Below are 16,017 nucleotides of genomic sequence, written 5' to 3' on the forward strand. Positions count from 1 at the left end.
TCTGGATAAACCTCAATTAAATGAAGTTAAACGGTGTTCACTTACTTTTTTAATGCCGTGACGTATCTCAAGCTAAACGTGTGTCATTATTAGTCATCTATGACAAATGTGACATAAAAAAAACCAAACCCTTTTTAATTGTGAATTTTATGATAATTGTTGAAATCTTTATCTTTCCATGGAACTGCGGTCACCTCATTTTATGCCTCTAACATTATTACATATTTTTTTTCGATTCAGAAGTCAGATTATATTCACTTTTTTATCTTACTGGTCATCAAAATGATGGAACAGTGTTTTTTGTTGTTGTTATGATACCATCTGAGCAGTGAAATATGAAAAAAACACATTCTCTTCACAGAATGACCTAATTGGAATCCTGACTACCATATTTTATTTTATTCTTGCACTTATATTTTTATCTTAGATATGCTTTATTTTATAGTATGTGTATTTATGTGTGCATTAATCCCAAAATTCTGGCCCTAACTTAGTTGTGCCTTGCATAATAACATATAAAGCATATTTTTCAGATGCCTAAGGGTCATAAAGGTTAAGGCAAATGGACTTAATAATAATAATAATAACAATACACATAAATACTTCACTAAAACTTGATGCAAAACAACATTCAAAAGAGTCTTTGCACACTTTTGTCTTCCAAGTTGTTGTAAGATTTCCAGTTTTGCAAGCTTAGTGTGAACTGGTTTGTGTGCGTGCGTTTACTCTGTTCAAACTAGCCCCTCCCATTTAAATCAGTGCAAGACAGAAAAAAAGACTCTCTGATCTCTGATTGGCCGCTTGTTACACTCCAATCACTGCTGCTTTATTCCAACTTCACACCATGAGCAGGAGACACCAAAACTGGAAGCGGATTTACTACGATTACTAATCTGAATGGATTTTTGGGCTCTTTTTACCATGGGATGGTAAATTTGCATGAAGACGTGGTGAGGTTTTGAACGAGAATGACTACTGTGATGAGGAAGATCCAACAGGTGCGTCCTGTCCTGATGCTGTTGCTTCTGGCTTGCTTGATTCTCCCACTCTGCAGTGCTCAAACACAAGGAGGTAAGACCACTTGGATGCACACACTTAGACATTCAAAATTCAAGTTGAATATATAAAAATACACTGTGATGTTGTAAAAGAATAGCACCTGTCAGGCCACACATTCACAACCGGCTCTACAAAGTTGAAAACCTGTTTGCGATGAGTCACCTGCACGGTGCACCTCTCCCACAATTATACCGGGTGACGCTTATCTTGCCTGTCATTCTTCCAAGGTTCTGGAACGCACACACAGTTGCTCAATTGTTTTTTTACGCGCTCTAAAAGCACAAAGCACTTTTTTTTTATTCCCCCAAAGCCCATGGCAAACCATTATTTTGAAATAAGTTGATGAATAGAATAGTTATGGTAAAGATAGATGGATAGATTGAAATTGAAATCTTAAAAAATGTAAAATAATCATGACAGGCAAGATGCTTTTTTTTTACCAGATTGAAATAATAGTAAGAATGTATGAATATGCAGTATTAGTCATCAATATCTTTTATATGTTCCTTCATCAATAATAAGAATGTATGATTATGCAGTATTAGTCATTAATATCTTTTTCATCTTCCTTAATCAATAACAAAAATGTATGGTTGTCTAATATAAGTCATTAATATATTTTACATCTTCCTTCATCTTTATATGATGGGTATTGATATCATTAAAAAAACAAAATTGATAGAATTCTATTACAAAATAGAGAAGGCCTCCCACCCAACCTTTCTAGCAATAAGAAAAATATTGCAAATTTCAACCCCAAATGCAAAAAAAAATAAAACCCTGCACTTCAAAAAGTACAATACGTACATAATTAGTCTATATTTTATTATCATTCGCCACCTTTGCTTTACCAGAAACAAGGAACCAGAATAGCAAAAATCTGTGTTTCCAATTGTTGTTGTGATTCGAATCTAAGCAATACTGTGAACTTTGACCCCACCTATGTTTTCCTGCTACTTCATACACCTGTGACACCCGAGACTCAGAAAAACTGGCAAAAACAAGCATCATTATCACATCATCAGTCTGTGGCATTTAAATAAAAGGAACACAACAAGGTTTACAAATGATTACACCTTTGTGTAAGTGGAAAAAAAAACAACATACAGGAACTAACATCATTTGCATAAATATGAGGTTTACAGCCAATGAGGCTGCTTCTCTATTCCCCGGGGAATTACTATGCAGTGAATAGGCTTGTTGACCTATTGCATGGTTTTGTAATCCAGGAAGACAAACCTGTGTATTCCTAGCAACAATAATGCCAATGTTCAGTGAGTGGAGGTTATGGCTTAGTGTTTACTGCATTTGTAATAAAAATCTGAGGCTCAGGGATTGAATCCAGGTCCGAGTTTTCTCAGTTAGGTGTGTTTTTTTTGTTTATTTCTGTATTGTGCATATAGTAGCTAGTCATATACAACACAGAGCAGATCAATGACAGCCAAAGAGTTCATTTTTGTGTTCCCAATCGTAGTGGATTTATGTTCTTGAACAACAAACAGTGAATGGCTAAAGAACAATAGTTTAACAGGTCATTTACTTTGATGGATGATACATACTTGAGTATGATATATGAAGTTTGCGCGTGCCATAGGGCTGCAATTCCACGCTTTGATTTATTATGCATGTTTTTTGTCGTCAGAGTTGACAGAGTTGCCTCTTTTTTTTGCTTGGCGCGCTCATTACAAACTATTCAGAATAGGAGGAAAACAATCGCGCTTTGTATTAAATGCAGCCCTTTCAATGGAGTGAGTGTTTACATTTACATTTGGTTTCTTGGATTTGTTGTTAAATTCATTCAGTGTGCTGCCATGAACTTCCCCACGCTAGAAAAAAAATGGAAATTGCCACTTTGGTGATTTGTTGCTTTATTTATTTTTTATTTTTTACAGTTTTTACAAGCATTTAGTCTGGCTCCAGTGTTTTCTTACATAAATTTGGCAATTATATGATTATTCACAGTTTTTTGAGGACTATAAAGTACACTACTTTATAAAGACATTGCAATTATTCTGGTAATTTACTAAGCAGTTTTTGATTGGTTTTTAGGACAGCTGTATTTGGGCTCATTGAACAAACCTAAAAGTAAAAATTCTGCCCTTAAAGTTTCTTTTCCTGGTAGCTAAAATGCACCTTCAGGTTGTACAAGCGCTGATTAATTTGAGTGAATTGCTCTGGCTCCTGTCGCCAAAGTTTGTACATTCTGTTAACTCCCTTTGCCAGCACTAATTGACACACTGCAATTAGTACTCTTTAACCTGAATGACATGTTGTTGTTTTCATGGTGTAAGACCATACCATGTAACACACTCACTCAGGTAGGAGTGTATGCACCTGAGCTTGCTCATCTTGCAATAACTCACAGTATTCGCTGCCAAGTTTCTGTTTACACGGCCCATTGTTTCAAGCGCTTTATGCAAGCTGTCAGCAACTCCTCCCCATTGCTTTACACTCAGAACAGGAATTTCAGTAACGACACGTAAACCCAATCTTGGTTGTGACGACTTTCCCGCGTCTGATCCTTTATCTTGGGCACTCAGAGGACAATGAGCCCCTTTTTGCGGACCATCAATACTACGGTTAGTGATGGAATGGACCCACACAAGGGTTAAATGTCGGCGCAGACGCACAGAGGTCGGCTGTACGATACTGATGCGCTACAATTTTTACATCTTCCAAAAAGGAGGCTATTGTTTATCTGTGCGCATGTTGACTCTAATTCCCCCGCCCCGTTTTTTTCCCCCCTCCTCTCCCACCATCCATCTGCCGGCCCTGAAAGTCGTCCTTTGATAGAAAACCCACTGAGCCTGTTGAAATTCTCGGCCTCCCCCGGCTTGTGCATTGTCTAGTTGGCCATCATTTCAGTTTTTTGGTCATGTTGCTTTTGCCAGTATACACATGCAAATGGGATGAGAAAAATTGGATGTAAAAAAAAAATCACATTTTAATGATATATAAAAACCTGAGCAGAAAAGATGGTATTACTGTATTTTATGGACCACATTTTATTTCACTACTTTGGAATCTTTTAGAATCGGCATCAGTTTTGTTTTGGTTAAGTAGGGCTGATTTGAAAAGTGTATATTGTGATCCTTATGCTATCCTTTTTTCCTTTTGTTTTCACGTATTTAACAACACGTGTTAAAACTCAACCTCTTGATGTTATTGTAAACAAAAAAAGTCCAAGTTTCTAAATCTACATAATTAACCATAAAATGTAATTTAATGTAACCTAATATGAATCCTACATCAGGTTATTTTTCTTAAGAAATGAAATATATTTTGCTTATCACTTTTGTTCAAATATAGCATGCTGTTTGGTGCTGATAACATTGTCTGGTTCCATGCCAGTTTCTGAGTATGTCCTGGTGGGTGTTAGTTATTATATTGCTACCCAATGCCTGAAGGTTTTCTCCATCATTAAAAGTTTTCTTCCTTCACACTCACCTTGGAGGTTAATCATTACTGCAATGTGGGATATTATTGGCTTTTGGAATTGTACTACTGAAATTTAAAAAGATTATCTTTAAAGCAAAGTATGAACCTATACCCAGATAATTTGTAACATCTGCCATCACATAGCAAAGTAGCCTAATACTAAATAAGTGTACTTATCAAGGACAAAGGCAAAGCCTTATGTTAATTTTCTTGCCAGAACCACACCTAATACTCTGTATACACTCTACGTGGCACGTGTCATGCAACTTCTGGAATTCTTTACGCCCGTTGAATTCAATGAAAGATTGAAAATAAGCTTTTTAATGCATTGCCCATTCCCTTTTGTTGATGTGGAATTCCAGTGCAGCTCTCAAGATGGATTACTATCATTAGCTGCATATACATTATGTACATTTATACATCAAATCTTTGTTTTTCTCCTCAGTGATTGTTTGCAGCGGCACCCAAAATGGCCTGAGCACCACAAGAAATTCAGAAATCCAGTTTAACCTCATGCGGGAGCGCTACACTGGCTGTGAGATTGTCATGGGTAATTTGGAGATCACCATGATGGAGCACAACAGAGATTTTTCCTTCCTGCAGGTAAGCCACTGAAAATGGAGAAATCTTTCATGGACAAAACATAAGGAACAAGTACACATACTACATATCATGTAGATAATACTGTTAGGATCTTTCATGTTTATAGTCATTAACTTTTATAATACACGTTTTTGTTTGCTAAAGAATTCCAGTGAATACTTGACAGTTTGACTATGAAAGAACATTCCACAAATATTTATTGTGAAATCCCATGCAGTCAATCAGGGAGGTGACGGGTTACATCCTGTTTGCCATCAATGAGTTCAGCCGTCTGCCACTGGACCACCTTCGTGTAATCAGGGGCAACACCTTGTACGACGACCAGTATGCCTTGGCTGTAATGGTCAACTACCAGAAGGACGGCCAGCGTGGTCTGCAGGAATTGGGCCTGACACACCTTACAGGTGTGTGTCATTGCATTTTCTATTAGCTTATGGTTGGTTTATCTGCACATGCTGCACCTGAGGAATGTTTGATTATTGATTTTTAAGCCTCTATCATTGGACTCTTTAGACCAGACATGGGCAAAGTACGGCCTGCGGGCTACATAAGGCCCGTTAGGCTTTTTAATCCGGCCCACGGGGCAAATATGGCAATATTTTGAATGTTTTATTTTTTTTTAATTCCAAGATGGCTATTACTTTACTTTGTACTTTATACTTTTTACTTTAATGATGAGTGATGAGTATGTTAATACTTTAGTCCTTTTTTTCTGTTTATGTTTCATATGTACTGTTAACGGATGCAATTTTTTATATGTATCGTATCTTGTGCTGACCCGGCCCATCTGTCAAATTTTTAAAGTCAATATGGCCCCCGGGCTGAAAAGTGTACCCACCCCTGCTTTAGACAGTACCTACACTGTGCCTGAGCTTTTTCAGTAAATGTTTTAAGTCAGAATGTTCAATTACATCCGTTATAATATTGCCTGTTTTTAGTGTGGGTGGCAGCGCAGATAAGAGGCGGCTCGTTGGCGCTCCCACGCTGCCACACCTTCGGCTTACCTGTCGTTGAACAGCACCGTGTGTGAGAGTGTAAATGTGTGTGTGCGCGTACTGTACGTGGTGAGGTCACAGCAATATTCCTTGGAAGCTTCTCAACTGTCAGTGAAACATGAGCCTTTACCCACGATCGTGTAATTTCCAGTTCCACAATATTTAATGTTGTTTGGAAGACTGATGGGCATGTTGGGACTTGTAATTTATGCCTTTCATGTGTGTCATTTACAATGTCTGCTATCCACAGAGATACTGGAAGGGGGGGTCAAGATCATCCAAAATAAGTACCTGAGCTACGCCCCACTGGTCAAATGGCTGGATATTGTCAGGGATGCAGCAGCACCGATTGTATTGGAGGACAATGGACCTGAAAGTGAGTGAAAAGTAAATCAATGTCTGTGCTTTAGTTAAAGCAGCATAAAAAAGAACCATAAAAAGATCACCTGAAGCTATAGAAGAATAAATGTTATGCTTTTAAAGCACATTTTGTCATAGTGTTAGGATTTTGATTATTAGGTTAGACTGTATTCCACCATTTTCAAAAGACAAAGTTTCTCAATATCTCTTCCTCATATGTAATATTTTCTCAAATATTGTTAAATGTGGCTTTGGCTCATTCACTATCATTGATAGCGAGCTTATATGATGCTCTTTTTTGGCAATTTAACTTCAATTTCATGCAAATGTTTGACATCCAATCATCAACTTTTATTAAGGAGAAACATTCATATATCAAACTAATAACCAATGCATGTGTCAGTGCCTTGCAGTGACACTTGCGAGGAAAATCGATGTTGGGGTCCTGGAAACGACACGTGCCAGATCTGTGAGTGACATTGATGTGCCGCTACTTTTGCTTCTTGACTCTGTGTCTCCTTGTTTATTTGACATGATGTCTCAAATGTGTTTCAGTGACAAAGACGGTGTGCGCACCTCAGTGCAATGGTCGCTGTTTTGGCAGGAAGCCGAGTGAGTGTTGTCACAATGAATGTGCTGGGGGCTGCACGGGACCCCTTGACACGGATTGCTTTGTAAGTTGCATTTGGTTTCCTCTCTGTGTAATCTAAAGCATATTTTGACTTTTATTTTCCTTACAAAATTCAAAAACAGTAGATAAAATACTTGATGTGACCTCATGAGCTCTATTTGGTTTGAGATGAAGTCAAAATTCAATCTATAATTGGATGGGAAACCACCATTTTTATTTCAAACGCTATGTAAATATACTTTTCATCATTGATAGAGTCTGCAATTGTTTTTTTGGAGTTTCTGACCAAAACAATCATTATCGCGCTGAAGCGTCCCAAGTTTTATCATTTGAAAAAAAATCATAAATCAAACAATTGACAATTGACATCCAATTTATTTCAAGTAGGAGAGGCTGAAAGCAATGAAAATGATTCAAAATGCCGTCATCTGTTGCATTTTTCAGGCTTGCAGAAATTTCAACAACTCGGGTTCCTGCGTCTCACAGTGTCCGCAGACTGTGATTTACAACAAACACACATTCAAATTGGAGCCCAACCCCAATGCAAAGTACCAATATGGCTCCATCTGTGTGGCGCAGTGTCCCAGTGAGTCCACTTGCTATTTTCTCCCACTTTGTCTGTCACTTTAACATCACATTCTCAATGCTTTTTTGGCTTTTTTTTCACAGCCAACTTTGTGGTGGATGGCAGCTCATGTGTGAGTAATTGCCCCGCGCATAAAATGGAGGTGGAGAAAAATGGGGTGAAACGCTGCGAACTCTGTGGAGGTCTCTGTCCGAAAGGTATGTTTTTACACTAGCAGCCTTCCCTTCAAAACATCCATTCATTCATTATCTAAACCGCTTAACCTCACAAGAGTTGCAAATGGGGCTGGAGCATATCCCATCTAAGTATGGGCAGGTGGGGGCACCCTGAATTGGTGACCAGCCAATCACAGGGCACAGATAAAGGACAACCTTTCACCGGAGTACCCATAGAAAACCCATGCAAGCCCAGGGAGAACATGCAAACTCCACATAGTGAGGAACAACCTGGAATCGAACCTATGACCCCCAAAACTGTGAACTGTTTTGTAGTACTGATACAATAGGTAGTATTAGTGCTACTGTAATTTTACATTCAGAACTCTTATCTCTTATATTATGAATGAATTATTTCTTCTCTCACTTTCCTTAGAAAAAAAGTATTTTCTCCCACTATTCCACACTTTTCTGTTCTGCAGTACCAAGTCTAAAGGACATTTTCTTCCTAAAAACCTAATCCTAAATTTCTGTCGGTCCTCGCAGCTTGCCACGGGACCGGATCTCCGAACCGACAAACTGTGGACGCTCTCAACATTGACAGTTTCATCAACTGCACAAAAATCCAGGGCAGTCTTCATTTCTTAGTGACTGGCATCCATGGGTAACGACACTCTAGTCCTTAACGCTTATGTCCTCCCTATCTGCATTATACTTGAGATATCTTGGTCCTTTCTGTTAATAACAGGGACGATTACAAGAAAGTTCCAGCCCTTGATCCAGAAAAACTGAAGATTTTCAACACGGTGCGGGAAATCACAGGTGTGTATCTTGACATTTTTAAGTTATTGCATCCAATTGTGTGAGGAGGCCACCAAAGAACACGATACTACAATACTTTCAGACATTCTTAGTATCCAGTCATGGCCTGAAAACATGACAGATTTGTCGGTCTTTTCCAACTTGAAAACCATTCAAGGAAGGTCACTTTATAGGTGGGTTTTTTTTATATAATGCTGTTTTATACACTTTGTGTGAAATAGTAATTTAAATAACAAGTGAAGCTGGATCTCATGACCATGTTGTGTCTTTTCTGCCCTTCTTTTCAAAATATTTAGAGGAGTGAGCTCTAGAAGGTATAGTAATATTTTATCATACACGTGTATTAATTTCATTTATTGGAGTATGTGATTTCAAGTTTCAATGACTTTTTAGGGGCTACTCTCTTCTGGTGATGAAGATCCCGTCTTTGACTTCTTTGGGTTTACGCTCGCTGCAAAGAATAAATGATGGAAGCGTTTACATCACAGGAAACAAGAAGCTTTGTTACCATGACACTGTCAATTGGACACGCATCCTGAGCAGCAGTTCACGCCCGCAGCGACGTCAGAAATTCATTGACATTAAGGAAAACAGGCCAAGGGACGAGTGTGGTGAGTTGTTTGGATTTATTGCAATGTATTCATTTCATTGAGTTTCATTTGGACTTTTGACATCTAGTCGGACTGGAAGTTCATTTTGTTTCAGGACATGAATATAGTATATATTTTTTATTCACATTTTTAAATGCATGTCTGCATTTAAATGCACTTGAATGATCTCTGCCAGGCCGTCCCAAGTCAAAGGGATTGGAATTTGAGCAACATCAATGACACTAAAACATAAGCATTCAACATACTCAGTTTAAATAGCAAATGATATAGTTTAGTGACAGATTTGCCTGTTTGCAGTTGATCTCGGCCATGTGTGTGACCCCCTGTGCTCTTCGGACGGATGTTGGGGTCCAGGCCCTGATCAGTGTCTTTCCTGCAAGAAGTACAGGAGAGGAGGAACTTGTGTGCCAGAATGCATGTTCTTCACAGGGTCGGTTTTTCTTCTTGTTTTTATTGTTGTTGTGCTCTTCTCGGCCAAATGCAGCCTTTTTAATTGTGTGTCGTCAGTTAAAAAAACATGATTAATTGTTCTTTTTTTTTTTTTTGCATCTTGACTTAGGGAGAACCGTGAGTTTGCTGATCCATCAGGAGAATGTATGCTCTGCCATTCAGAGTGTAAAGTCCAAATGGGAAAGGAGACTTGCACTGGCCCGGTAAAAATGCACACACAAAAATTAAAAATTAAATAACAAGTATGCAATTTGGTTTCTCTCTAGTGGTCAAAGAAAGTTTTTTGGGGGGGTTAATTGTATTTGTATCATTTTTTTTAGAATATAAAACTTAATGAATTATCAATAAATATAATTTGGAATAATAATATGAATTGATACATATAATCCGCTCATGTAATTTCATTTTGCTCACGATAATAGTGCTTTCAGTTTATTGATATTATTTATAACTTGTATGCCTATTTGGGGTAATATGCTTGGGCAAAATTAAGTTGAGATGGTACAATGTGATGTCATAAAAAACATGATTACACATGGTAATAAAATTTAGAATCAGCCAGACGATTAATTTTCATTTGGTTGCCATGATATAGGAAATAAATAAATAATAAGCTTTAAAATACATCTACAAGACAAAAAAACACATGGTTATACCTTTGGTAAGTCGCATTATTTTTAGTAACACCAAAAGAAAAAACTCTCACCATTAGTAGGTTTCCATAAAGCTTGCCATTTATTTTCGTTTTGGACTTTTTTGAATGGTCATTCCCTCTTGTATGCAGGGGACAGATGAGTGTGTGGCGTGTGCCAACCGGCAGGATGGACCACATTGTGTTTCATTTTGTCCGGAGGGTGTGATGGGAGGCGAGGGCGTCATCTTCAAGTACCCCAACAAGCAAGGCCGCTGCGAACAGTGTCACATCAACTGTACTCAAGGGTGAGGGAGGGCAACCCTTTGGATTATTTGTGGTATCTGAGCATTATATACATTCAGCTAAATTTAATTTTTACGCCAGGTGCTACGGTCCAGGGACTGGAGGTTGTATCGGTTCTTCCAGATACATTTCTGGGTAGGATTCTCTTCAGATTCTGTTCAATCGATCTGTCTTTTTCTAATTTCTTTTCGCTCTCTCTTTTTGAATCTTCAGACAAGCAACTACGGGCATCGTACTAGGAGTCATTGTCCTTCTGTTTGCAAGCTTCTCTATTTTTGTGCTGAGCGTTTTGTACCGCCGAGGTTTGGCCATTCGCCGCAAACGAGCCATGAGGAGATACATGGCCAACGGAGAGGTGACCTTTTGCTTATTATTATTATTAAAATTGAATTGATTCTTGTTTACTTGCCACTGCAGATTTCTCATGATGATTTTTTATTTGTCTTTTCATATTAACATTGGCTAAAGGAATATATGGCAGTAATATACTCTCAAAGAGTTGAAGATGTTCAATTTTGTGGTGTAATTTCACCATGAATATAAAATGCATCACAACCTTTACTGTTGTACTTGATTTTCACACACGTCATGCAATTAGAGGTCGAATGTCAATTTAAAGCCAAAAATCTCACGCTTTTCGTTCATTTTTTAGAGTTTCGAGCCGCTGGACCCTGGTGAGAAGGGCCCCAAAGTCCACGCTCGGATCCTCAAGTCCACCGATCTGCGTAAGATCAAGCTGTTGGGTAATGGCGTGTTTGGATCAGTTCATAAGGTAGTCAACTTGTGCCATTAGAAAGAAAATGATCTCACTTTGCTCCAGATGGGAAGCAGGCTGAAGTATGTTTGCATTTCACAGGGTATTTGGATCCCCGAAGGAGACACAGTGAAGCTTCCAGTTGCAATTAAAACCATTCACGACCGCACTGGACGACAGACTTTCTTTGAAGTGACAGATGTGAGAAAGGACACAACAGTATTCCCCACTAAACATCATTTTTTATTAGAGTATTCTGTTTGGTAAAATGACCACATTGCAGTATCGACACATGTACTTTTTTAATACTGTTGACAACACTTCTAAAAACCTAAAGTTGATCCGCTCATCAATGCATATATATGCATTTTTTTCATCGGCTCCTGATGCTGTTCTCACATTTAAAAAAATGTATTAAAAGAATATAACAATGCGCTATTATAACTCACCCCAATCCTCAATATGGAACACAGCACATGATGGTGATGGGAAGCTTGGACCACGTCAACGTGGCCCGGATCCTCGGTATCTGTCCCGGCGCTGACCTGCAGATTATCAGCCCGCTCAACAACCAAAGCTCCCTACTAGAACACGTCAGGAACAACAAGAACAAACTTAGCCCACAGCGGTTGCTGAACTGGTGTGTGCAAATTGCTAAGGTAATACAACTTGACTAATGAGCACTTCTCTATGAAACATATACTTATGTATATATTCCATTGATTGTATTCTGTACTCTACCTAGGGTATGTATTACCTAGAAGAAAACAGAATGGTCCACAGGAACCTGGCTGCTAGAAATGTGCTGTTGAAGAATAACTATACCGTCCAGATTTCCGACTATGGCATTGCTGACCTACTGTATCCCGATGACAAGAAGTATTTTTACAATGAAGTCAAGGTTTGTATACTGGTTGAAACGTTGTCAATGGGAGGTGATTGGGTTGATTGTGCATTGAAATATTCCAATGTTTTTAGACACCAATCAAGTGGATGGCCCTTGAGAGCATCCTGTTTCGCAGATACACTCATCAAAGTGATGTGTGGAGTTATGGTGAGCCATTAAAAGCCTCTTAAAAAAGGCTGGGGTGTATTTTGCTAGTGATTTTTGAATAATTCTGTATTTTAGCTTCTGGTCTAATTAAAAAAAAAGTTGATATTTCCACGTTACATCTTCTCTGTTCTTTGTTAGGTGTAACAATATGGGAGATGATGTCTCATGGCATGGAACCGTACTCAAACATGCGCCCACAAGAGGTTCCCGATCTTCTGGAAAAGGGGGAGCGACTGTCCCAGCCCCCGATCTGTACAATTGATGTATACATGGTCATGGTCAAATGTGAGTATGCGATCGACTCTGCAGCCAAATTCTTTAAATGTAGAATAAAATGTGTTTCATTCCGTGAATTAATGAATTGTATCTGCTTCCAGGCTGGATGATCGATGAGAACGTCCGTCCGACATTTAAGGAGCTCGCCAATGAATTCACCAGAATGGCAAGAGATCCTCCTCGCTACCTGGTGATAAAGGTCAGATGACACATTGCATCGAGAGACTATGTACACAGACATTGTTCATGTCTTGATTATATGTCATCTATATTCACAAGTATTTGCTACCAACAGGAGGAATGCAGTCAGCTTGATGGTCCTTCTGATGAAATGACCCACCGTAGTGCAGACCTAGATGACCTGGAAGACCTTGACTTTGACCTGGAGGAACAAGCGAGAGGCGTATCAATGGAGGATCCCCAGACGACATCCCACTATTTGTCTCCCTCTACGTCTCGGAGCCTTAATGGCCTTTCCAGGCTGGATTCTCACAGGGTAAATTGGCTTTTACTCAAATCTTACAATATGTATCCTGTATTCCTTGATCTAATTTTTTTTTCATTTTAAGGTGGTTTTAAGTTCACCAGGTGGCGCTGGTTATCTGCCAATGACATCAGGCGTGGACAATCCAGGACAGGTGAGATCATTTGGGCATCTCATCATTATTTTTATGTTTATTTATTTATTACCTATTTATTTATGTCTAAAATGTGTACACCCTCTTGCTACTGTGACAATGAAAATTCCCAAATACTATTATTTTATCTAATCTAATCATTTTCAAGATACACGGTAGGAGCGGTCAGAATGACGGTATTCCCTCGTCCGCAATGTTCCAGGCTCCTTGGCAGTCACGTTCTCGTCTCAACTCCGCTCGCACCGTGTCCGAGAGTTCCGAGGGCTGCGGTACTGGGACCGAACTAGAGATGATCGAGGACTTATCCCTAACTGGGAGTCCGAAGCGTAGGCGTCAGCGGCAGGACAGCGCCTATATGTCCCAGAGAGACAGCTTGTCCGGTGGGGCGCCTGAGACGCCGTCTCCAGAGATGGATGAAGAGGACCAAAACGGTTATGTGTTGCCTGGAAACAGCCCAGAAAGAGGTGATCCATATTTTATTATGATAGAGGTGTAACAATAAATAGTTATACATCTAATATTCAGTATCTTCATCGCAAAGCGCAATCAAATTCTGCTATAAGCTTCTGTTAAAAGAATGTTTTTAATTCATTTTCCATGCCGCTTATCCTCACAAGGGTCATGGGGTTGAAAAAAACTAATGAATGACAAATAAAGTGATATATGTTCTTCTTTTTTTCCCCCACAGAAACTCTGCTGTGTCCCTCTCGAGTCGTACCTGGCAGGATGGGCAAATCACACTCATCTGGGCTTTTGTACAACATGAAAGACGAGCAATACGAGTACATGAGCAAGCAGACGGAATTCTCACCCAGAATCAACAGCCACCTCAAAGACAATGGCCAAAGGGCCAAAACCAGGAAGAAGCGAACGTCCTCACTCTCATCTCAGGTGATGACGAGCTCGGGCAATGTCATGCCATTCAGGCACAATCAGAGCTCAGAACAACTTGACTCTCAAGAGGTCAAATATGAATACATGGATATCCGCTGTAGTGAAAAGGACGAGGACCCTCCGCCACATGACCCACCGCCTCCTCCCATAGATGTTGGTCAAAAAGGCAAGGAGGCAGAAGTAGAGTATGTGGATGACACTCAGAACCATTACACTAATAAACAGCCAAAGGTGAGGCAAGCTCTTCGGGAAAACAAGGAGCAGAAGATCCAGGTTCAGGATGAGGACGAGGCTTACGAGTACGAGGACATGGACTGCTTCAACGGCAAGAAGCGCGCAGAAGCAGTCGTGTACCAGAACATGCAAAAAGGAGACGACGGAGAGTCCATCGGCCCCACGGCACGCCAATTTGGCATTGTTAAAGTGCGAGCTGGAGTCGAGGTCGCGGATTCCATGAATGGAGACACATCCTTTGACAATCCTGATTACTGGCACAGCAGGATTTTCCTCAAGCCCAAAGCAGTGCCCACATGAAGAAAGCTCAACAGCTCATTGAATATTTTTATTCATGAAGGACTCGAAAGAACAAAACACAAGCACAAATGTTGTCCTCTTGAACTCATAAGAGAAAAATATTAATTTATTGGCAACGACCAGTGTCCAGTCTACTTTAAGTGTGAGGACTGGCAGTGATTTTCACTGCCTACCCTCCCAGCTCAAATGGATCGAATGTCCATCACTGTCAATGGAACTCAATGTGTTTAAAGCTATTTACTTCTCTATTCAGGATTTCCCTACCGGGAATTTGCCAATATTTGCGCACTGGAAAGAAAAATAACACATAACAAGCTATATACAGTATTTTTGTTTACAATTTGACATATAAAATGTTTGCTTTGTATATTTTCTACCTGGAATAAAATGTTTTAAATTGTGATCTGAATCATGTTCAATTTTTCCAGACTACACCATACACTGTTTTCTTCCATTTTATCACTCAGTAGTTTAGGAATAATGACGTGATCCTCTTCCTGGGCCCAGGTACCAAGGCCAGGGCTGGAACGCCCCGTGCCTCCCTATCTCAAGGCCGGAACTCCCAAAAAATATTAATAAGTCGTAAGATACAGGGATGAATTTGCAGGACAAAGAAGCACTGTTGAGAAGCAGCTACGAGGATTGGTAATTAAAATATAAGTGTGAATACACGGGATTTGAGTGATAATATAAACAAGATGCCTAATCAATGTGAGTGAATGCAAACATAAGGTTATATAATTCTATAAATTTGAGTACATAACACCACCAACCAATAATTCTCAATACTACAACTAGTACCCCTACAACTACTAGTATTACTTCTACCACACCCACTACAACTACTAGTATTACTTCTACAACACCCACTACAACTACTAGTATTACTTCTACCACACCCACTACAACTACTAGTATTACTTCTACAACACCCACTACAACTACTAGTATTACTTCTGCCACTCCCACTACTAGTACTACTACTACCACCACTTCCACTACAACTACTACTACCACTCCCCCTACAACTACTAGTACTACTACTACTACCACTACAACTACTAGTACTACTACTACTACCACTACAACTACTAGTACTACTATTACTACCACTCCCACTACAACTACTAGTACTACTACTACTACCACTACAACTACTAGTACTACTATTACTACCACTCCCACTACAACTACTAGTACTACTATTACTACCACTCCCA

General features: G+C 39.3%; 1 protein-coding gene across 1 annotated transcript; it reads left to right on the plus strand.

Moving 5' to 3' along the window:
* Window positions 1-814: 814 nt before the first annotated feature.
* erbb3a (erb-b2 receptor tyrosine kinase 3a) lies at window positions 815-15,188 on the plus strand. The gene is made up of 29 exons (XM_077725412.1): window positions 815-1,071; window positions 4,943-5,100; window positions 5,318-5,504; window positions 6,346-6,471; window positions 6,859-6,924; window positions 7,011-7,129; window positions 7,531-7,672; window positions 7,756-7,869; window positions 8,374-8,491; window positions 8,576-8,649; window positions 8,732-8,822; window positions 8,946-8,963; window positions 9,043-9,260; window positions 9,558-9,690; window positions 9,820-9,913; window positions 10,495-10,649; window positions 10,729-10,782; window positions 10,861-11,002; window positions 11,300-11,419; window positions 11,504-11,602; window positions 11,875-12,060; window positions 12,147-12,302; window positions 12,380-12,455; window positions 12,594-12,740; window positions 12,833-12,930; window positions 13,027-13,227; window positions 13,301-13,369; window positions 13,572-13,833; window positions 14,058-15,188. The coding sequence occupies exons 1-29, from the start codon at window positions 969-971 to the stop codon at window positions 14,795-14,797; spliced, it is 4,266 nt and encodes a 1,421-aa protein (XP_077581538.1). The 5' UTR covers window positions 815-968; the 3' UTR covers window positions 14,798-15,188.
* The last annotated feature ends 829 nt before the right edge of the window (window positions 15,189-16,017 follow it).

Source organism: Stigmatopora nigra, chromosome 10 (assembly GCF_051989575.1).
Source record: "Stigmatopora nigra isolate UIUO_SnigA chromosome 10, RoL_Snig_1.1, whole genome shotgun sequence".
NCBI lineage: Eukaryota > Metazoa > Chordata > Actinopteri > Syngnathiformes > Syngnathidae > Stigmatopora > Stigmatopora nigra.